Source organism: Pyxicephalus adspersus, chromosome 8 (genome assembly GCF_032062135.1).
Source record: "Pyxicephalus adspersus chromosome 8, UCB_Pads_2.0, whole genome shotgun sequence".
Taxonomy (NCBI): domain Eukaryota; kingdom Metazoa; phylum Chordata; class Amphibia; order Anura; family Pyxicephalidae; genus Pyxicephalus; species Pyxicephalus adspersus.
The window spans coordinates 7,155,376-7,180,352 of record NC_092865.1 but is presented as its reverse complement, the minus strand read 5'-3'; the positions used below and the strand labels follow the sequence as shown (position 1 = coordinate 7,180,352).

General features: G+C 40.4%; 1 protein-coding gene across 1 annotated transcript in view; it reads right to left on the bottom strand.

Moving 5' to 3' along the window:
- CACHD1 (cache domain containing 1) overlaps window positions 1-24,977 on the bottom strand; it is a 102,420-nt gene that overhangs the window by 56,832 nt on the left and 20,611 nt on the right. Inside the window, exon 2 of the mRNA XM_072419398.1 lies at window positions 2,477-2,539. Within this exon, the coding sequence (XP_072275499.1) occupies window positions 2,477-2,539 (63 nt within the window). The remainder of the gene's footprint in view (window positions 1-2,476; window positions 2,540-24,977) is intronic.

The window sequence follows — 24,977 nt, the reverse complement described above, 5'->3', positions numbered from 1 at the left end:
CCTAAAATGACCTTAGACTGTGTTAATGACATATGACAATGGTAGGGACATTAGATTGTGAGCTCCTTTGAGGGACAGCTAGTGACATGACTTTGGACTTTGTACAGCGCTGCATTAATTGTTGGTGCTATATATAAAAACTGTGTAATAATATTAATCTAAAATCTCAGTGATTACCGTATTTTTTTTTACTAATATTTTTGTCCTGTTAGTGGTAAGCTACAAGTTCGTTGTTCTGCCTGAGGTCAGTGCAGACATTTAGAATATTGTCATAACAAAGGTGCCTTCCCCACCATCCATGCATTCCAGGGCTTTCTCACCAAGTATTTTAAGACTTGCGGCTGCTATGCCCTTCTACTTCATGCTGCCACCGATCATGTATATACCCCTTTGATGTTCTCCGGTCTCTGCATAAGTACTTTCGGATATGGAAAGTTTGCGTCACTCTCCCCTTTTAGCGTTGATGTAGCACAGGATGCATAAGTGACCAATTGCCAGACACAAACAATGTCATATAGAAACAGCAAGAGAGTCTTTAGCCCTGTTCAGGTTCTGGTCTAGTAGTACATAGGCAACAACAAGATCACTGTAAGAATGAAGATTTATTTACAAATGCTCTTCTTTAAGCCTCTTTAAAAATACACAGAATGAGCACAGCTTTCATATACATTATATAGCCTGTTATCTACTTACAATGCAATCTCCAGATTTGCAACAGAAAGTGAAAAAGAAGCAGAAACACATAGGCAACTAAAAAGGTGGAATAGACAAATAGAATTGTGAAAATGTATTATTCAGCACCACTAGGGCAAAATGTAAATGGTACCAAAACAGAAGCTAAATAAATATTCTAAAAGAGTCATCTTGATAACTAAAACATTAGGGCATTCAAAGATCAAAGAATCCAGATGTCTAAAAAATCCTAGTTCACATAAAATTAGTGTTTTTGGATGTTTTTCCTTTACATAGGTGTTGTCATGTTTGGTGACATTATGGATCTTTCTATTTTACCCTGCAATGGTAGACAGTGGTCTTTACTACAGTACCATTGAGCACTTACATGCAAGGATGCAAGAGCACACTGAGTGCTGCTGTACTGCAAGGCCAGTCCAGAATTATACACTATGAATATACATATATTATTATTAAACAGGATTTATATAGCGCCAACATATTACGCAGCGCTGTACATTAAATAGGGATTGCAAATGACAGACTAATACAGGAGGAGAGAACCCTGCCCCGAAGAGCTTACAATCTAGTAGGTGGGGGAATTTCACACACAATAGGATGGGAGATATGTAGTGGTGGGAAGTAGTGGTGGTTTCAAAAAACAGAAGAAGACGGGTGGGAAAGTTTGAAAAAATGGGTTTTGAGAGCTCTTTTAAATGAGCAGAAAGTAGGAGCAAGCCTACACACATACATAAACACATATATACACACAAGTGGCATTTGAACTGATTCCGCTTGCAAATGCTTGAAAACATGCACTATTTGCCAAGGTTTCACAAATGGTTTCAAATCTCAAAAATAAAAAGAAACCTCTCTGCTAGGCATTTGGAGACGCTTGTACAGACGTTAGACTTTACATTAACTACAAATAACGTAAAACTTCGGAAGTTCAGAAAAAGCTAGAAGATGCTGAATGTCCTCCAGAGATTTTGATATGGATGGAGTAGGGATAGATAGAACTCATATCAGGTGTTTCATGCCATTTGTGTTCTATTTGGGAGATGTGACTTGACTTCCTCCCTCATGGACTCATCAAGAGGAAATCTCTCCAAAACAAAGGATTTTCTGTTTTAAACACTGGTCACCTTAAATGTGGCCATTGAGGGGTTTCTCACTGTTCCATGGACAACTCCAAATATTCTTCCACTGTCAATCTCTGTGACAAAGACCATCAAGCCAAAAAGAGAAATTTACTGTACAATTTGGACAATTATGCAAATGTAGGGGACAGTTGTCTGATGTGTAAACTCAGAAGACTCCCATGGCTAATTGTTGTCAGGAAAAAGCTGGTTAACAATATTCCATATTGTTATATTTTATTAAATATCTTCTGACACTGTGGGAATGACTCACTTACCTTAAAAAACCTGGATATGATCTAGCCCAGCATTTCTCAACCTTTTTAACATGGGAGAACCCCTTGAAATAACTTTCAAGTGTTTAGGGAACCCCGGCTATAATTTTTATATCCACAGCTCACAGTATATTAGTGTGGTGGTCAGTGGGAAGAATTCCTCTTACATTGCTAGTCATAAAAAGAATGTCACCCTTACAGATCATTGGTGTCACCTAAACTGACCTGAGAATCACAAAGGGCTCATTGCTCAAGGGACCCCTAGCAACCTCTGGAGGACCTCTAGGTTTTTCACAGAACCTTGGTTGAGAAACACTGCTGGTTTAACAAAATATTGTAGGTTAAACAATTATTGAATAGGTCCCTTTATCAAAATTTGAAAGTACTTACTTGCTGTACTTCACTTTCTCCATTCGAAATTTTCTCTGTATATACAAAGGAATTGAAAATTTTCTGAAACACAAAAAGAGAAAAAGACAAAATTAGAATATAAGCAGGTTTAGTTAAGGATCTTCACATATCATACTACAATTCTCACACATGAAGGCCTGGAATCCTGCAATGATTACCTGGAGGTAATACCGAATCAATAAAATCATATATAAGCTGTAATTTACATATCCTTATCATTTAGTAAAAGGACTTTAACACATACAATCGCCTCTCAAGCTATTTTATTGTGACTTAAAGTTATTCATTCTCTAAGATCTCCAAACGTCAACAATAAGAGCATTGAAAGGGCCACACCAGCAAAGTAATGCAAAGAAGGGTGATGTATTTTTTTATCTCCGTGTGCTATAAGGGCACAAAGATAATAAAGTGATTCTTCCATGAATTTCTACCTTGCCAGCCCCCTGCTGCCATTAAAAATAAAAATTGTGCCAAACATATTCTACAAATTATTATTACTCATCTCGGCCGCCACTGGTGCAAGTGGCATAACCGCTGCGACTTGGACAATTTTGCTGCAGCATTGTCACCTCGTTAAAAAATCTACTAGCATGAAAGTTCTGTAGTTTTCCAATACCCTACTAAAAATATAATTAAACATTATCTGTAACAAAGTCTTAAAACAATATAGCAATATCAACAGTCATTACATTGCCCTGCAGTTTTTTGATGCACATTTTGGAACATGGAGGACAATGGCAGCACATGAAAATGTTCAATTTATGGTATGGGCAGCATGGTGGCTCAGTGGTTAGCACTCTGCCTTTGCAGTGCTAGGTCCCAGGTTTAAATCTTAGTGAGGGATTTATCTGCATGGAATTTGCAGGTTCCCCCCCGCGTGTGCATGGGTTTACTCCAGGTACTCTGTATTCGTCCCACATTCCAAAAACATGCTGTTAGGTTAACTGGCTTCCCCCCAACATATGACTATGGTAGGGACATTAGATTGTAAGCTCCCTTGAGGGACAGCTAGCGACATGACTACAGACTTTGTACGGCGCTGCATATTATGTTGGCGCTATATAAATACCATGTAATAATAAGAATAATAATATGGCATGAAAATGTCAATCCAGTATGAAGGTAAACATATTTTACCATGTCACTGTATTCTCTAAACACACCATTTCCCCCTATACCAGTTTCTTTCCAACCTAAACAAATTTGTTAAATGTCACAAGTGTTCGATATCAACCACTAACATCCCTAAGTAGGCCCGAAAGCCTCATTTAACTAACACAGCTTCACAATGCAAACTAGCGCCAAATCTTTGTACTCTCCCATCCTGAGTGTAGCGGGGTTCTGGTTTTCATTAAACTTGTGCTGCCGAGCTAAAAACCAATTAGCAAAACTGCCATTTTTTTTTTTTTTTTTTTTTTTACAGATGGCCCAAAACCAGTAAATCCGTGTTAAATAAGAACTGTACTATTTTATGGAAGAGGGGGGGAAAAAGTCCCAGGCAAGCAGCAGTTAGCAGATAAGTCTCTCAGTTCTTCCCCAAGGCTACAAAATAATTGCATGCAAAGTGCCAGAAACATGCCCGGCTCCCTGGTTCACGGGGAAAGGAGAGAGAAGAATATGTGAAGGGTTTTTCTTTTTGATTTATGGTTTAGGTATAATATATCATTCTATTTTAATAATTAAACTTTTATTCGTTATGTTGTGAATTCTGCACTGGAATTAGATACATTTACATGTAGATGGTTTTCAGGAGTAAATAAAAAGCAAAATGTTGCAGTTACTGTGTGATATCTATCTATGTGTTTCATTAATGGTAACTGCAGATCTGCAACAAGTAGGAAGGGAATACAGATGCATAAAATGGAATGCAGTGTTCTCGCGGGCCCCTCTTAGCCGGGAGCACCACCACTTTTCAGTAACCACCACCCGGCTCTTTTTTGGGTGGTTACTGATAAGTTGGGTCACAATACAGTTTCTTCCCACCCAGCTTAAAAAAACTTTCTGGGTGTGAATGTGTTATGGAAATGTTTATAGATTGGTATTTGCCACCCTGATCTTTAATAATGTTGAGCAAAGGATATTATTATTACACAGTATTTATATAGCGCCAACATATTGCGCAGCGCTGTACAAAGTCCATGGTCTTGTCACAATCTAATGTCCCGTATGTCTTTAATACAGTCTAGTCAATTTTAGTGGGGAAGCCAATTAACCTAACTGCATGTTTTTGGAATGTGGCAGGAAACCCACACAAACACGGGGAGAACCTGCAAACTCCATGCAGATAGTGTCCTGGCTGAGATTCCAACCTGAGACCTAGCGCTGCAAGACCAGAGTTGCTAACCACTGAGCCAATGTGTTGTCTGACATCGAAGTTTAAATAATGATATGACAATGGACTAAGTCTGGGTATACACGTGCAATAATTGTCTTGGAAAGGATCTTTCACGACCCTTTCTAACGACAAAAAATTGAATGAGTGTTGTACATACAGAGCCATTCTGCTCTATGGAGAGGGAAGAATGACAGAACAGCACCCCAATGCTCTCTCTCCCCCTCACTTTCATTACGATGGTTCGTGGATCGGTCAGGACAGATCCATGAATGAGGAACGACGATCACTGTACACGTGCGAGATTCTCAATCAATATTAGTCCGAGGCGACTATTGGACGAGAATTATCTGACGTGTGTGCGTAAGCCTAACAGTCTTAATTAAAAGTAGTTTAAAAGTGATATGATAATGGACTTAGTCAGCGCTATATAAATACAAGGTAATAATAATAACACACCCATAATAGTGTCACATAACGCAAACTGGCTTTGCAGTTGCAATAGTTGTAACCCTTTAGTGTGCACGTTGCCTTTTGGCTGAAGTAACATTATTGCTGCATGTAGGAGTGCATCATGTTATGGTGAATAATGCATTGAAGCCTGTGCAACATTGTGTTTTGCATGTCCAATGCGTTTCCATTCCAAATTTTCCCCCTTTATGTGTTGACACCTGTGCAACATTGGGTTTTGCCTATGGAAACTATGGAGTTGCCATTCCAAATGTGTAACAATTTCACTGTCCAACTCAGAGATTTTTTTAAGCTGGCTGGCAGCCTCTGTACTGTGACCGAATTTTTCTGTAACCACCCAAAAAGGAGCCGGGTGGTTTGGGGAGAACACTGAATTTATTGCAATATTGTTAGGAAAACAAAACATGGTATAACAAGTCCAACACATGAATGCACCTATATGTGCTCTGCTGCCATTCCATTGCATCACTGCCTCCAATACACTAAAAAGGGGAAATAAATATTCAGTATATATATACAGTCTATATTTGCATATTTTTAGGTCTCCCTTCATTAGTTATGGCTCAGGACTTGTAGTAGGTTGGGAAGGAAATCTGTATACTTGCTCCATGAATGAAAGTTTCATTATTATGAAGCTTTGCGTAAGAACGGAAGTGAGCGTGACACAAGCACTGTAAAGACCGGGGAATTTTTTCATGTTCGAAATGGCTGCTACCATGGATGTATATGGTGGTGGTAGTAGTAAGTAGTAGTAGTAGTAGTAGTAGTGCATGGAAGAAGCGGTTTGAGGTGAAGTAGTGGAATGCAGTTTCTCCTTGGGCCTGGGACATTGTAGTCGACAATTGTGCCATTTGCAGAAACCATATTATGGACTTGTGTATAGAATGCCAAATCAATCAAGCATCTGCTAATTCTGAAGAATGGACTGTGGCATGGGAAGTATGCAATCATACGTTCCACTTTCATTGCATCTCTCGATGGTTGAAGACTGGACACGTTCCCAGAGAATGGGAATTTCAAAAATAGTCATCGATGATGTTTACTTAAACATAACATGTTGGCTAAGTTTTGGATACAACTTTAACATAGAAATCACCTATGTTCTTTCTTACTATTTGACATGTGTTTGAGCATACATTTACCCTTGTTTACTTTTTTACCCCTTTTCCTCCTTATTCATTAAAACAATTAACATAAAAAAAGTATCAGAGAGCTAAAAACAGAGGATTATGATAGAAATAATAAAAAAAATCCAGACCCGCAATCCCCACCATCCCATCTCTATCCTGTCCTGAAAAAAACGTCCTTCCATATTGAATTCTTCAATCTCAAGTGGTCACCCGCACCTCCAGACCCGCTGGTTTGTAGCACGGGTACAGCCTAAAATGTATATTTATCTACCAGGAAACAGTATGAGATCCCATGAGCTGTTTCTTCTGTGCAATCACAGAGAGAAATGCTTCTGAAAAATTGCCAAAAAGTAATCAGCGAAGGCAGAGGGTTACCGGCAGGGGTTAGACCGAGGCGAAAGGCCAGGGAAATGGGTACCACATGTTGAAGACGGAGGATTGAGCTATGTAATTTGACTAAAGCAGAGCTGGTCACACCGCTTGCAGGCGACCTTTTACACAGCTTTAAAATAAAACAGATGAGTAGAGTAGTGAGGGTAAAACATCCGTTATAACTTATTAGGGACGAAAACTGTTGCACAAATACTGAACGCCTATTAAAAAATGTCATTGCATTTTTCTACAGTGGACCTTGTTCATAAAGGCATCTCAGCTCCTCTATGACCTCAGTCAGGTATCTGATTGACTTTAGATCTAACTGGAGTGACAAAATTATTATTATAGCGCCAACATATTATGCAGCGCTATACATTAAATAGGGGTTGCAAATGTCAGACAGATACAGACAGTGATACAGGAATAGGAGAGGACCCTGCCCAGAGGAGCTTACAAACACAGACTGCGCTTGCAACCGGTGGTCCGCGAGAAAATTTTGGTGGTCTCCTCTGGCCAAAGCTGGGGACCACGTCTCCCGTATGGATTGAGGGCGGTGGGTGGGTTGTGTCTCTGGATGAGCCTGCGATGGGAGAGTGGGCAGGTTCTGGCATCATGACGGCACTCTGGGGAAAGTTTCTTCCCCTTTAATTGAAACAGGTCTCCGTGCGCATGAGCGGTCCGGAGTCAATGCATTTAGTGGTCCAAAAAGGTTGGCGACCACTGATCTAGGAGATACCAGAAATGCAGCAAGCTCCTAATTTCCTGTAGGAACCTACTTCTGCTGCAATCAAACTCCAAGCTGTGTTGTCTTCTGTCTTTTGAAACCCACCATTTCATATCCCCCTCCTATTGTGTGATACTTCCCCCACCTCTTAGATTGTAAGCTCTTGGGGGCAGGGTCCTCTCCTCCTCTTGTGTCACTTTCTGTATTCATCTGTCATTTACAACCCTTATTTTATGTACAGCGCAGCGTAATATGTTGGCGTTTATTAATAATAATAATAATAATAATAATAATAATAATAATAATATTGATGCCCAATTATCTTCTGCTGGAATACAGATTACCCCTCAGACTTCTCTGAAGTCAAAAACTCGATCAGGCAGCGCAAATAACATGGACTGTAATTTCAGTCCAGGTGGCATTGTCTGCTTACTACAGAAGAAAAAAGGTTTGCTGGATTTTGAACAAACAAGAAACTTTCTTTTTAACTATTAATTTTTGCAGGTGGCAGGGCACCATTATGAAAAGGTTACACAGTGTTCAAACCAGAATTTTTTTTTTAAGTAGGGTGGGAAGAAAATTTTAGCCGGGTGGCAGCCTCTGTATTGTTACCCAAATCTTCAGTAACCATCCAAAAACAACCAGTTGCTTACAGAAAAGTGCAGCTTTGGATGCTGTTCTGCATGCAATGGCAGACTGAAAATTTTGGGTGCCTTATGTGTAATTCATCTTGCATCGCAATAAAATACCATTTAGTAAACAGAACAAATTACAAAATGGAAAAAGCCAGAGATAACTTATTAATAAATGTTTGCAAAGCATTAGGAATGTTACAATGACTGTATTGTATATCATTTTAATCAAACTCTCCAAAAAAATTAAGGTAAGAATGGAGCTGGCCAATTCAGACATTCTTGCCGATATCTGTTATATGAGACAAATTGTCTTCAGGGAACAGACGGCTTGACGAAAATAACAATCTCCTCATACACAGCTGGAAGAGATTTCAGTCAGACGCTTCCTCTCCGCGACAGAGGAATGATATCTCCTATTCAAAGTTAGGACTGGAGAAGATTTATCAGAAAGGTTCTATCGGAGACACAAGGCAACAACCAAACTCCAGCTGTCATAAACAAGGATTGGGTTAGAAAATAAAACCGGAGGAACTAATTGGTCGCTCATGAAAACAGATAATGAACGACGGGAAAGGGTGCGTGTACAAACAACTTTATAGATAATGGAAAAGTAGACGTTCCAATGCTTATAACGTTCCTTATCTGGGTTGACACCTGTGCAAAATTGGGCTTTGCAAATGGAAACTAGGTTAGCATTTCAAATACAGTGATCAACCCAGGAATTTTATTAAGCTAGGGGGGAAGAAATTTTAGGCAGGTGGCAGGCCCTGTATTGTGAACCAACCAAAAAAAAACAGTCGGGTGTTTACTAAAAAATTCAGGGTGGTGCCCCTAGCTAAAAGGGTCTGGGGAGAACAATAATATATAGTTACATAATTAAGTTGAAAAAGGGCCTGAAAAAAGTCCGTCAACTACAACCACTAGGGAAGTATAAAACACTATGGACATTGCTGATCCAGAGGAAAGCAAAAAAACAAAAAAAAAAAAAACAAAAACCCCCGGATCAATTTGCTCCAATTAGGGGAAAAAAATCCTTCCTGGTTCCATGAGGCAATCGGATGTTCCCTGGATCAGCAGTCTCTGTTATCTTTACTTTAAAGCTTTAATCCCCAGTTGTATTCTGTGCTTCTAGAAATCATCCAGCTTTTTCTTAAAGCATTCTATAGTAGTTGCTGAAACTACTTCCTGAGGGAGCCGATTCCACATTTTCACACCTTACAGTGAAGAATCCCTTCCTTATCCGGAGCTTAAACTTCTTTTCCTCCACACGCAAGGAGCACCCCCCCTTATGCTTTGTAACAATCCTAAAGTGAATAATTGGGAAGAGAGTTCTCTATATGGACCATTTATATATTTTTACTTGTATACAAGTTCAATACATGAATGCACCTATTTGTGTATGTCTACCAAACCAATCATCATTGCTACAGAGATACAAAAAAATCCTCAGTCCATATTTGCAGATTAACCCCAATGCTAGGTAAAAGAAAAAGTAAAAGCACCAACAGTCACATTGATCCTCACTGTTCCTGTCTCCAAGGTTGCAGATCCCAAAAAAGTAACATGTGGGCCAATGCATGTTTCCTTTTTTGCCCTCTGATATTACCTAATGCCACAGCAAATTATATATATATATATATATATATATATATATATAGCCTGATTTAATAAAGCTCTCCAAGGCTGGGTAATCCAGCAAACTTGGAATGAATTTCTTAAAAGTCATTCGCTATTTCTTAGCAAAGGTTTTCAATCCTGGACCAGATCTATTCCAGGTTTGCTGGATCACCCAGCTTCACTGATGAAAGTGGAAAGTGTATCCTCCCCAGTCTTTAATAAATCAGGCCCAATGTATAAACACAAACAACAGGGCCAAATTGGTGCATCTGACCATCACACTGTAAAAATTTGCTGGACATCCACAATAGACATGAATATAGATTTGTGTCTTTTTTGGCCAAAACACACTACTTTTTTCAGGAAATCCTTTCCATAAAATTTTGAATCTTGGCTACGAGCAAAGCATATTTTCCTGGACCCATCCTCTCCGGACCTCCACAAGGTATAAAATTGCCCAATTAAACAGACCCAAATACAAAAATGCTGCACCCGGAATTCCCATTATAGTCAGAGTAACCAACACACTGATGTTCGGTGACACATTTATGACACATTCATATCTGATCACAAGATCAAACCAGGTAAATACCGGCTACAATGCTTCTTCTGTTTTATTTTTACAGGACGGCAAGTTCCCGTGAGAGTAAGTGACTGGTATTGGTCACAAAGGCACATTGTTAGCACAACACACAAAGATGATAATGGTGATCAGATGCAAAGTTAAAGCGGGTCTGTCACATATAGCAGTATAGCACATATAGCAAGAAACAAAATAAAAGAAACTTTGCTAAGAACTATTTCCATATAAATGAAGCCGATAATCATAGTGCAATATAAAACAAAAAAAGTAATGGGCTCCCTAATGCTTTTTCTCCTATATTCCTATTGTGTGCTACATCTCCCATTTCTTAGATCGTAAGCTCTTCGGGGCAGGGTCCTCTCTTCCTGTGTCACTGTCTGTATCCGTCTGTCATTTGCAACCCCTATTTAATGTACAGCGCTACGTAATATGTTGGCGTTATATAAAGACGGTTTAATATTATAACATACACTAGGGGAAAAAAAATTGGAACTCTTGGTAAGCACACGGAATGGCTGTTACAAGTGGGACATACAATGGCTCCCTAGTGGCTATCAACAATATTAAAGTATACCAATGGGACAATAAACATTTATATATTTACAATCACCTACTAGATTGTAAGCTCTTCGTGGCAGGGTTCTCTCCTCCTGTATTCCTGTCTGTAATAGTCTGTCATTTGCAAACCCTATTTAATGTACAGCGCTGCGTATTATGTTGGCGCTATATAAATCCTGTTTATTAATAATAATAATAATAATAATAATAAAGATAGCAGATCCAGGTGCCCTCAAGCCACATCAGATCACTTGTGAGCCTGAAAGATTTCCCAATGTGCTTTACTTAACAACGGTTGCAAGGCGCTGCATTCGCCAATACCTAACAAGGGGCAGAATCGGAGCAGGCGCCTGGGAATATGGGAGTTTAATCTTGCAACAGTGTGTAGAAATGCAACTACAAGGTAATTAATGTTAAAAATGTAAGCTCTCCAGGGCAAGGTCCTCTCCTCTTCCTGTGTCACTGTCTGTATCAGTCTGTCATTTATTGCATAATATGTGGGCACTATATAAATCCTGTTTATTAATATAAAAGAAAAATACACCCCACCAATTTGCTTCAAAGTCCAATTGAAACGTTAGTTTTAAACTCACTAAATACATTCCAAATGTATCCAAATAAAAGATGTGCAAAGTTGTGCAAAAAAGTGGCAAGAGTCTAAAAAAAAAAAGGCCCCTCAAATGCCAGCATGTTCTACAGATGGAGACTTGTTCTCTGCAGAGGCAGCGGTCACTCTATAGGGGTCCAACACACCCCTTGCTTTTGCCCTGCAATCAGTAAAGCAGATATTCTGTGCTGAATTGGGAACAGGTTTAACTTAGCAGGAGCATGAAAAAAAACAGAAAGAGAGAGTCTGGGTTTTTTTTGCGGCTGCTATACACAACACGTCATAGCGCCTTAGGAACCGAGCACTGTATGGCACATCTGCAACTGCCCAATATAAGGAAACTTTGAAAAAATGTACTTATCCATGAGGAATTAATTTTTTGCTGATTATAAAACGTAACACTCTCCACAAGTCTCCTGAAGAAGCCTGAAGGCGAAACACATCGGGCTGCGAGACCCACATTGCATCTTTTGCAATTTATTAGTTAGGGGTTCCTCTGTATAGACACATGATCCTATACCCCATGAAGTTTTTAATGGGCGTGACAAAGCTGTTTCATTTATGTTACATAAAGAATTTGTGAATGATTTACCTAATTCACTTTACCAATCTTTACTATAAATATATTTAATTTTGCCAACAAAAAAAAAAAAAAACTCTTTATACACATTGTGGTTAGCACCCATCTATGACATTTGTAGGAAGGATGAGGTATGCTTTGTTCCAGATATTTAGCAGGGGCATGTCAGACCTCCACCATGAGACCACTGCTTCCACAATGATGGAGGGTCTTTCTCTACAGCTGGCATGTTTTCTATTCTTTTTTAGAGATATGTAAGGATTGCTATGTCTGTATCAGGGTAAAATGACAGGATATGCTACTTGTCTCCAATCGGTCAACCATAACGCTCAATCATCGTACAGGAAGCACAGCAGAGGTATTGAGCTTCTACTTTGCAACCAGCTTTCAATTCCTATATTACTTGCCTTGACTAACCTGCAATTTTCAATAAATGTTGGGTGGCAATGTCAGACTTAGAGACTAAGGCTGGGTACACACGTGGAATAATTGCCGTTGGAAAGGATCGTTCACAATTCTTTTCAACGACAAAAGACTGCACGATGCATGAACGAGTGTACATACAGCACAGGTCTGTTCTACGGAGAGCGGAGGGGAAGAATGACAGAGCGGCACCCTACTGTGCGCTCTCCCCTTCACTTTCATTATGATTGTTCGTGGATCCACCAAGATGGATCAATAAACGACGAGCACTGCACACATGCCAGATTCTTGTCCGGTATCAACCCTGAGATGATTATGGGGCGAGAAATCATCTGACGTGTGTACGCAGCCTAAAGATTGGTCTTTGATAAACAAACCAATCACTGTGCAGCGATATGTTGTTTTATTTGTATACACAAAGTCAACATTTTTGATGGCGTCTTCTGCTAAAACCCAACAGTAGCAGCTTCACATCTGGCCCCGGGGAAGTACAGCAAACTCCGGCTTTTCTGTTATCAATTTGGGACAGGGTTTTCCAATGGTAGACGTGTTTTATTATCCACCACAATTTCATGTTCTTTTTTCTTTTATAGAGAATTTGGTTTCCCCCAGTACAAAGACCTAATTCACCCAGCCCCAATTAGGCCGTCTTCTCCTGTGCAGGCCTTTGTAAAACGTTGATTGGGAATATGAAAATATAATTAAAGATTGTAGCCCCGGGCTTACACATTCCTGACTGTTTACAAGTTTTCATATTCACATTTATGAACGCACATATAGAAAACGAAAACACTTTCCATATGACACAGAACAACATATTGGAATTTTTTATATTTTGTAGACAGTCTGCAAAGTATATGGGTCCAGTTAACAATTATGAATGCCTAATTCCATGGTTATAAAATCAGCAGAGGCAGCCATATTGGTGCCAGAGGTATTCAATAAATGGCTCATTCTATGGTTACAAAATTATTAAACAGAGCCATAATAGTGCACAAGGATTCAACAAATGTCTAATTATATGGTTATAAAATCACTAGTGGCAGCCAAATTGGTGCCAGAAGATTCAGCAAATGCCCAACTCCATGGGTAAAAAATTATTAGAGGCAGAAATATTGGTGCCAAAGGATTCAACAAATGTCTAATTCCATGGGTATAAAATAGGCAGAGACAGCCATAATGGGGCAATAAAATCAATGAAGGCAGCCATATTGGTGCCAGAAGATTCAACAAAGGCCCAATTCCATGGGCATTAAATCACTAATGGCAGCCATATTGGTGCAAGGGGATTCAATGCCCAATTCCATGGGTGTAAAAATCAAAGGAGGCAGCCATATTGGTGCCAGAAGTATTCAACAAATGGCTAACTCTATGGTTATAAAATCACCAGTGGCAGCCATATTGGTGCCAGGGGATTCAATGTCCAATTCTATGTGTAAAAAAAAATCAATGGAGGCAGCCATATTGGTGCCAGAGGATTCAGCAAATGCCCATTTCCATGGGTATAAAATCAATGGAGGCAGAAATATTGGCGCCAAAGCATTTAACGAATGTCTAATTCCATTGGTTTAAAATAGGCAGAGACAGCCATACTGGGGCAATAAAATAAAATCAATGGAGGCTGCAGGTGGCATTATTGGTGGCAGAGGATTCAACAAATTACTAGTTCCATGGGTATAAAACCACTAGAGGCAGCTATATTGGTGCAAGAAAGAGTCAACAAATGTCTAATTCCATGGGTATAAAATCTCTAGAGGAAGCCATATTGGTGACAGAGGATTCAACAATACCCAATTCCATGGGTATAAAATCAATGGAGGTAGCCATATTGGTGGAAGAATGATTTATTAAATGCCCAATTCCATAGGTATAAAATCAACAGACACAGCCATATTGGTGCCAGAAAATTCAACAAATGTCTAATTCCATGGGTGTAAAATAAACAGAGACCGTCATACTAGGGGGTAAGGAAGATTCAACAAAATATAGGCACCAATTTATAAAGTCACTATATAACTTTACCATGACCTGTTTGACCAAACCTAGCCTAAAGGGATGCTCCAAATATAAGAAACATTTTACACTTACTCAGGGGGTAGAGTTGACATTCCCAATGGCTCCGATTTGTATGCTACCATTATATAAAACGTTTGATTGATTGTCCACATTCATAAAGGGTATCTACAGCCTTTTTAAATTTTGGATATAGAAGGGAATTGTTAAAAACTTCATTGCTTTGATTTGTCTTTATGCAATCTGGACTACCTTCAACCTGCAAAACAGCAAAATGCATAGAGCAACGTACACACGCCCAATGGTTCAGGGCCAATATCGGACAAGAATCTGGTGTGTGTACAGCGCCCGTCACCAATCATCCAAACGACGGTCCTTGCAGATCCATGGACGACCCTAAGGCAAAAGGAAGGGGGAGAGCATGCAGCAGGGTGCCGTTCCGTTGCTCTCCCCCTCCCCTTTCCATAAAGCAGAACGGTGCTGTATGTACAGAACTCGTTCATGCATCGTGCAGTCCTTAGTCGTTGAAAAGTATCGTAAAGGATCCTTTCCAACGACAATAATTGCACGTGTGTATGCAGCTTAGCAAGTCAGGAGAATTCCAAAACATTCTTTTTACTACATTGTTGTAAAGACAATGAGACACAAGATCAATGCTAGGCTTAGATTTTGTGATATGATGTTACAATAAAGTGAGATAAGGAATCTGGGAAAATGTCCACAGTGACCTGTCTGACTCCATGTTTTATTCTCCCAGTAAGGACGGCTTGCTACAACTCCCAGTCCTATTTCTAGTTTTTATGAATTGCCACATATTTGCTGTGTGTATTATTATTATTAAACAGGATTTATATAGCGCCAACATATTACGCAGCGTGTGTATTAAAGCTATTGCATTAAATAGCAGCTAGGAAACTGACATTTTTAAAAAAGGGAAATTATAAATGTCAGCCTTCACACTTTGTGATTTTTTTTCTTTAACCTAAGGCTACGTACACACGTTCAATAATTGTCGTTGGAAAGGATCTTTCACGAACGACAAAAGACTGAATGATGCATGAATGAGCGCTGTACACACAGCACCATTCTGCTTTTTAGAGAGCGGCACCCCGCTGCATTCTCTCTCCTTCACTTTCATTACAATCGTTCGTGGATCTGCCTGGAGGGATCCATGAATGACGAGTGCTGTACACACACCAGATTTCTCGTCCGATATCAGGCCTGAGGAATTATCGGACGAGAATCATCTGACGTGTGCATTTAGCCTTAGATCTGCATATTAAAATGCAGCAACATAATTCTTCACACATTCAGTGCAAAGGTCCCCCATGTAAGAAGATCTATTCTTCATTGCATGCCTACTGTATCACTAGTCTGATACAGCAGTCAGGCCTTAAAACACTGATATTGCCTTTCTGTAATAGGCAGAACGCAAGGAATCTGTAATTACTGTGTTTAGAAACACCTCCTTCTATATCAAAAGATAGGAAAAAGTGGTTTCCAAACTCGTGACATTTCCCTGCTAATGTAAGACGTAACATTTAAGACGAAATTTTATCTTTAAAATTCCACTGGTTTACCAAAGTAAAAAAATACATTTGCAGAAAACATGAAAGTATTAATATACCTAAGTAAATACATTCTATAATCTTATTTACAATCTTGCCCATTGAAGAAGAAAGAAAGCCGTCCTGCAGAGCACACGTTAGATTTTTAATTAAAAAATTGTGTAAGCGAGATCCCCAATGTGGCAAGGATCACAGGAGATAATTATTAAACAACTGATTCTTCCATTATTTGATTAACACAATCACAGAACAGCAGAATATAATTATCTGCTTCTAGAACAAACATAGACTTCCATATGGTTTTACTGTTCGGTGCATGCTGGGTGAACTACCCATTGCTACCTATTCAGCAGCATATTAGGAGAGTTCAAAGTGGTTTCTGCAAATGTTTCTAACCTGCAGAATTCCCTGCAATCATGGCTTTATGATTGATATAAAAATATGATCCATATGAAAACTACTACATCCCAGCAACATTCAGCTTCTATCTCGGGATCATTGGAGCTGCAGTGTGAACATGGCCGGCATGTACAATTATTTTGTATACATGTACAAACCAGGAAAGAATATTGATCATTGATCTCTCTGGTATTCCACTAACCCGACTTTCCTCACTACAATCTATTATGAATGCTGCAGCCAGACTCATCCATCCTTCCCTCCGCTCCTCTTCCGCTACATCTCTTTGTAGTTCTCTTCATTGGCTTCCATTTCACCTTAGAATCAAATTCATCTCCTGTGCTTTGCCTTCAAATCTCTCCACAGTTCTTGACCCACTTACTTTTCTGACCTGATAGAAAAATACCCCCCTAGCCGCTCTCTTCGCTCCTCCAATGACCTACTAATGACTTCCTCACTCATAACCTCATCACATGCACGGCTCCAAGACTTTTTTAGAGCTGCCCCAACTCTCTGGAATGGTCTTCCTCGTTCTATTCGTCTAAAGCTGCGTACACACTGCCAATTTTTGTCGTTGGAAAGGATCTTTCACGATTCTTTCCAACGACAAGGGAGTGCACGATGCATGAACGGTGCTGTACATACAGCACCGTTCATGCTCTATGGAGAGGGGAGGGGGAGAGCGACTATTGTGTGTACAATATCTACGAACGATCGTGTCGTTACCTCTATGTGCAGGATCGGTGCTATACGATCGTTCATATATATCGTGCAGGAACGTTCGTCGTTCGTTTTCCGACGATAATAATTGGAAGTGTGTACGTAGCTTAACATGCAGTGATACCTTGGTACTAACCAACTTACTTGTCATAGTCTCACCTTCTGGTACAGCAATTGTGCAGGGTGTCTAAATACAACTGTGCAGTTGGAAACTTAAAAAACATCCCTCAGAACAGACCTGGTTGGAAACATATCATCATCTCTATGAAATAATGATTTATGTGATTGCACTTCTTGTGCCAAGGGGTGCCAACACAGAGCAGTGGAGTATGAGAGCTAGGAAGTATAATATAGTTCCGTAGTATATAGGTTACTATGAAGTGATTGAAAAGGTGTTGTACTTTGTAAATCAGCCCTAAAGAATAATTCATCTTTGCCAACTCTGCTTTAAAATCACTCGGAGCCATACTGTGCTTGTACCTGCCCCTACTATTATACCATCATGACTGATACATGGAGCCGGGTAAGAAACACTCCTTCTGTATAATTTCACTCAAACCTTTCTTGTGTTCTCCGCTAAAACCTATTCAGCCATAACATGCGAAGGATGAGCTCCTCCTAAGGATTTAATTCTTGCATAGGCATTATGTATTATTTCACAATCATTTTTCTAAAATTACAATATGTGATAATCTGAAGTACCGATTACATAAGTGAAAACTGATTTTGTTCTCTGGGAGTGCCAAGTACAAGTGGAGCGAATGTTTATTAATCTTTGTTCCGACGGACAATAACAAGACATTGCGCTATTTATCAGTTACAACGTGTCTATATAGTATGGGTTGATGCTCCCATGTTCACATCGCCTGTTTAACACAACAAGCAAAAGATTTAATCAGTGAATGCCAGAAGGCATTTCAAGGCCCGGGGAGCAAGGCCAGTCGGCGCTGAACCCAAAGGAGAATTGGCATGTTGGTTTAATTTCTGTACACGAGTTCAGACCACCTGCATTCCCACAGTGTCAGATTGCAGTCATAGCTTCAGACATTAATTTTAAATTATCCCCCTCCCTTCACAGCCGGACCAGTCAACGAGAGACGAGGACCCTTCTATATCCCCCCAGGCCCGTGTTAAAAGAAGAACTGGCACATTCGGTCAATAACGGTCCAGCTGTTACTGAAAAATGAAAAATATGAAGTCTTTGTATCAGAAGTAATGTTGACACAAGGATTCCAGCCAGAGCAAAACAAAATGACATTCCAAAACTTAAACAAACATGAAATTTCTTTCTCATTAAACAAAAAAAAAAAGTCTTTACAAAAGATGGAATTATAAACCACAAGGATCAGTAAATAACCTTTTGTGTCACTTCGGTATGCAAAGACGAATGGAGCAATTTCCAAACCAGATATAATACCATTAATGTTAATAATAATAATCAGGATTTATATAGCGCCAACATATTACGCAGTGCTGTACATTAAATAGGGGTTGCAAATGACAGACAGATACAGACAGTGACACGGGAGGAGGAGAGGACCCGAAGAGCTTACAATCTAAGAGGTGGGGGAAGTATCACACAATAGGAGGGGGATATGGAATGGTGGGTGAGGGTTTGAAGAGACAGGTGAAGACTGGTAGTATGAAAAGATGGATTTGAGAGCTCCTTTAAATGAGCAGAAAGTAGGAGCCAGCTGAATAGGACGAGGAAGACCATTCCAGAGAATCGGGGCAGCTCTAGAAAAGTCTTGGAGCCGTGTGTGTGATGAGGTTATGAGTGAGGAAGTTATTAGTAGGTCATTGAAGGAGTAAAGAGAGCGGCTAGGGGGGTATTTTTCTATCAGGTCAGAAAGGTAAGTGGGACAAGAACTGTGGGGGATTTGAAGGCAAAGCACAGGAGATGAATTTGATTCTAAGGTGAAATGGAAGCCAATGAAGAGAACTACAAAGAGAGGCAGCAGAAGAGGAGCGCTGGGAAGGAATAAACACAATTTATGTGAACATTATTCCAGGGTTAGATTTATTGAGCAATAACACAGCTCTAACGCGTTTTGCGGCCATTTGACCAGATGTAGAGGTATCAGTCATACAAACATTGGGGTTTCTATTGTTCCCCTACATGATCTCAAAAGGCCCCTTGGTCTCTGTTGCAGCATGCATGGGTGGCAACAATAGCAACTGGCTGACCGAAACATTATCACATGCAGTGTTCTCCCCAGCCTCTTTTAGCCGGGTGCACTACCCGGCACATTTCAGTAACCACCCGGCTGTTTCTGGGTGATTACTGAACAGTTGGGTCACAATACAGGGGCTGCCACCCACCTAAAATTTCTTCGCACCCTGCTTAAAAAAATTTCTGGGTTGAGCACTGACATAAGTGGCGGTCACATGCTCCTTCATTCCGGGAAGTACAGGTGATCGTCATTGGGGATTGCAAGGACAGGAATGATGGAGAAGGAGACAGGGCAACCACTAGTAAGGTGAAGGAGTATAAATGGGATGCAGGTGGTGGTCATAAGGTAGACAGGAACCGTTTTACAAAACTAGTGCTCAACCCAGAATTTTTTTTAAACTGGGTGGGAAGAAGCTGTAGGTGAGTGGCAGCCCCTGTATTGTGACCCAACTCTTCAGTAGTAACCACCCAAAAACAGTCAGGTGGTTACTGAAAAGTGCCGAGTGGTGCACCTAGCTAAAAGGGTCTGGAGAGAACACTGTAAATACATAGGAAATACACATTTTACTATCTTTTACCCACAATGTTCCAGGTTGCTTGATACTATAGGCCTGATTTTTTAAAGCTCTCCAAGGCTGCAGAGGATATACTTTCATCAGTGAAGCTGGGTGATCCAGCAAACCTGGAATGGATCTGGTTCAGGATAAATTCAGAACAAATAGCCAATGACTTTGAAGAGAACCATTGCAGGTTTGCTGAATCACCCAGGTTCACTGATGAAAGTGTATCCTCTCCAGCCTCGGAGAGCTTTAATAAATCATGTTTGAGAATTGGAAGAGCTCTTTCAGGTACTGCTGCTCAAAGTGATATACCTTTGTAAAGCTGACGTGTCCAACAGAACCATGGGAAGTATTTATAAGCCTGAGCAATGGCCGCTCACGTGTACAAGCCATTATTTTATATGCTAGTCCCATTCATCCTGCCAATAAACCAAACACCAGCCTATCGCTGACAAACCCGACACAGGCAATTTACAAACCTTTGATCTTTGTTTGCTATGCTGCAAAAGCTATGTACACACTCCAAGAAGTAAACATTTGCTGAATTTTTTCCCTTCACAGTGACAATAAGAATACGGGCTGATTAAATCCACACATATTAAAGGCTTGAAGGAGAAGAAAAAAAATGTTTTGCAAAAATTCCCTGGATGAAAAAAAAAAAAACACCTTGAACTTTTGTGTCCCCGGCGCTTCATGCAGAAATACCTCTCGGATATCACGTTACAAGGTAAATACGCCTTCATTAGATGGTTTTAAATTCCCCCCCTGTCCATGGCATGTTTTATCTATGATCATACAACACAGAAAGCATGGCGGGTTTTGTCTATTTTTCACATGTAACCAAAAAAAAAAAAATTGGGAGTAAGGGAATAAAAAGGCTGCTGTGCCAGGCAGTCCAATTAGTTGTAAGCTATCAAAAGACAGAGCGAAGCTTTCATCTTCGGAGGAGACTGGATACAAGTGGGCAAATGTCATGGAAACCCAACCGCAGGACAACTTCCTCTTACATTAGTCGCAAGTAACACAAAAAAAAATCTAGTTACATCAGATGCATCTGCATTGTGTTCTCTGGGTATGATAGAAACACTAAAATCCGTTTGTTTGATCTTTTTAATTGCAAACACCTGGAGGATCGGCAAGGAGGGGACCCTTTTTGAGGTGAAGGCAATGGCAGTGTAATTTGACATCTAAAAGCTAGCTTTTACTTAAATTTATCTTTTCTTATTGGATGCCAAATCTAAAGAACAAAAGAAAATGATATACGGCAACAACTTCACTTTTTTAACATTTTTTGCAAACGTTTCTATCAATGGTCGTATGCAAGGTCTGGGACTGCAATGTTGCTTTTGCAGGGTTCAGCGTTCTCCCCGGCCCTTTTAGCTGGGCGCACCACCCAGCACTTTCCAGTAACCCCCTGGCTGTTTTTGGGTGCTTACTGAAGAGTTGGGTCACAATACAAGGGCTGACACCCACCTACAGTTTCTTTCCACCAAGCTTAAAAAAATGTCTGGGTTGAACACGGAGGGATGTATAGAAAGTGTGATGTTTGCACAAAAAATACCTGTTGGACATGCCTAAAATGTTAGCTTCTTTCAATAAGATGAATAGAAGTGAAAAACAATCTTATCTCTTGTAAACTATTAATCTCAGCCATCATGGAATGGAGATGAACAAAGGCAGATGCATTTGAAGTCTGGCCTGGGTGGAACCATGGCTGCCATTTTTTAGATAAAAGATTGATCGCAGCCACCCACTATTTGCTAATTCACTGACAATGACACTTCTTAACAGTTCATCAGTGTTCTCCCCAGTCCCTTTTAGCCGGGCGCACTACCCAGCACTTACAGCAACCGCCCGGCTGTTTTAGGGTGGTTACTGAAGCCTTGGGTCACAATACAGGGGCTGCCACCAGCTTCTTCCCACCCAGCTTAAAAAAATTTCTGGGTTGAGCACTGCACATGTAAAATGTTTTTCACTGGAGACAAATCTTTCGTGAAAGTTTCCAGTGACGGATAAAAGGAGCTGGGGAGAACACTGGTGTGCTCTCCTTCCTTGACTTGTACGCGGTTGTACCCAATCGGTCGATCACAGTTCCATCCCAACGGATCCAACTGCTGTATTCAGAATTTTTCACGACATGAGCATTCTTCTCAGGTGTATCTGGCATGGCCTAAGGGATGGAGGAGCCAGACCAGGCCACCTTTACAGTTCAGTCGCCTTTTCCTCCAATATACCTGGTTTTGGCGAACATTGTCACCCCTTCCATCAAACTAGTGGAATAACTGGCCACCAGGTTCTAGCACTGCATGGGAACCATTCAAGATAGGGTGCTTTGTCTTTTTGGCAAACATTGGGAAGGGTAAGAACTGCGGGCTGCAATGGCAATGAGCACAGGCTACGTACACAAGTCAGATGATTCTCGTCCGATAATCGCCAAAGGGCTGATATCGGAATGTGGCGTGCGTACAGCGTTCGTTGTGGCGGATCAACAAATGATGGATGATCGTAATGAAAGTGAAGGGGAGAGTGCAGCGGGGTTCCTCTCGGTTGTTCTTCCCTCCTCATAGAGCAGAATGACGATGTATGTACACCGCTCATTCATGCACCGTGCAGTCTTTTGTTATTGGAAAGGATCGTGAAAGAATTCACGTGTGTATGCAGCCACAGTAATTCGGGAACTGGATATCCATATCTACGTAGATGACTTGATCCAGTGGCTGCGAGTTCCTACAGACAACACAATAGTAGTTGTGGGGTTTTTTGACATCCTGGTGACCCAACTCCTGGGATTTATCCAGCTTTGCAGAGAAATGACAGCAAACTCCTGATTGACAGCAGAATTGCTTTTCCTTTCCATCAATACAGCCAGGTGATGTCCTTTGCGCAAAGATTATTATGAGGGATGCTGGTTCGAGTGACAAAATGGCCACCATCGACAGCTGCTGAGCTTTCAATACGGCATGGATAACTATCCTTTGTGATAGCCGGAGGCAAGACATGCTGCTGTCAATTTAGGAAACAAGTTATTGAAAATATGAATGAGGAGACTGGAAATACTGCCAGCTAGAGAGCTAGATGTCCAAAAAAAAGACAGACAGTGATTGCATTTTAACAAAAGGCCCGGCATTTCAAACATTGTGCTGCCTCACAAAAAATCCAGCCGTTCCGCATTCCTCGTGTAGTTGTGGGCTTAGAGGCTGAAGGTTGTGTGCTTGTCTTGTACAGACTACAAGGTGTACTCTGCATGGACTGTATATTAAATGAAAACACAATCACAAAATTCTCATTTATTTTTTACCATGTGATTTTCAATATTGCCTAATATGTGGCATTCACTATACCTGCCATGGAGGTCGTTGTTCGGGCACTCCCTAATGTGACAACACTCTGTGCTTCTCTTCCAATTGTTTACGTGTGTGGTCACCCTGATACACAAAAAACACTACAAGGGGCTATGATGACACCTATGGCAAAGACACGGCACACTGTTGGGACAGGAAACCCACCCCAAGGCTGCGTACACATGTGCAATATTTGTCGTTGGACTTTTACAATCCTTTCACAGCACCCCGCTGTGCTCTCTCCCCATCACTTTCATTACGATTGTTTGTCGATCCCCCAGGACGGATCTGTGAACAACGGGCGCTTTTAACTCCAGATTCTCGTCTGATATCAGCCCTGAGGCGAATATCGAACGAGAATCATCTGACTTGGGTACGTGGGCTAACTGAAAATCGCTGGAGTGGCTGCAAAAAAAGTATTTTCTTAAAGCTAGTTGTTTAAGATTCCCTAAGCTTTTATTAAGCCCTCATATATTTATAGTTTCCATATTTAAAGGCCAGCAAATGCAACTGTATTTGAAGAAATGTTTTCCAACTAGATGGGAAAAAGCTGTGGATGGGTGGGGGACCCTGGTTACTGAAAAGTGCTGGGTGGTGCACCCAGCTAAAAGGGGTCGGGGAGAACACTGTAGACATGAAGGCTTTTTAGGAATCATGCAGACATATTTTTATGATAGGCAATGATAAGAAAATCCAGTTTTTGGCTCTCAGGTTTCTCATATACACCCTAATATACCCAAACATACATAAAGAACCAACATTCTGACCACCAAGTATTACCATTAGCCTATGGTCACGTGACTAACACACTGGAGAAGAAACTTGACCCACTCATGTTGCAAGTTATGGATTTCAGCACACAATGGACTCTTCTTCCAGAAGTGTTTAATTGGAAGCTGAACTAAAAGGGGTAACTTGGTGAATTTCTCTGCTGAACCCCCTATATAAAGTCTCTCCACTAATAATCCCTTCTTCTTAAAACACCTTTCCAATTACTGACTGCTAAGTTCTCATTACTTTTCCAACCCTTGCAGCTACAGAGACGCTTGTATCAAGCATCAGATAAGTCGGTCCTTTCATGAATAAGGTCAGAGAGGTGACCGTCAGGTTAATTAAATGCTTTTTAATGCAAACAAGTTATCCAGGACTTTGGGAACTGAACTCAGTAAAGTAACAAAATGGAGCCTTGCAGCTGTGTATGAAGATATGGGACAGATATCTGTGCTTGATAAGTGGAGGACTGGATTTTAGGATGATAGATATCTAATCTATGAAAGGAGTTATTAAGGTAAACTTAAGGAGGCTGGGGGATATGCAGGAATCATCCCAACCACCTTTAAAATCTTTTACCAGTCGATGATCCCTAAACATGAAAAGTAAAACTGGTTAACTTTTAAAGAAAAAAAATTGGGTCGCCAGACTATTAATTTAAACAAATATGGTTTAAAGTTTTTTTTTTTGTTTGAATGGGATTTAAATATAAAACTTCTTTCCTTATGTAGACTTCCAATGCCTGAGACTGTTGCTGGGTGTCGCTATCTTGAATTTAATGTCAGCTGTCCTAGTAGACTTAAGCTGCGTACACACTTCCAATTTTTATCGTTGGAAACGAACGACGAACGATCGATTGGGCAAAAATCGTTCATAAAAAAAGTAACCAACGACGCCGAC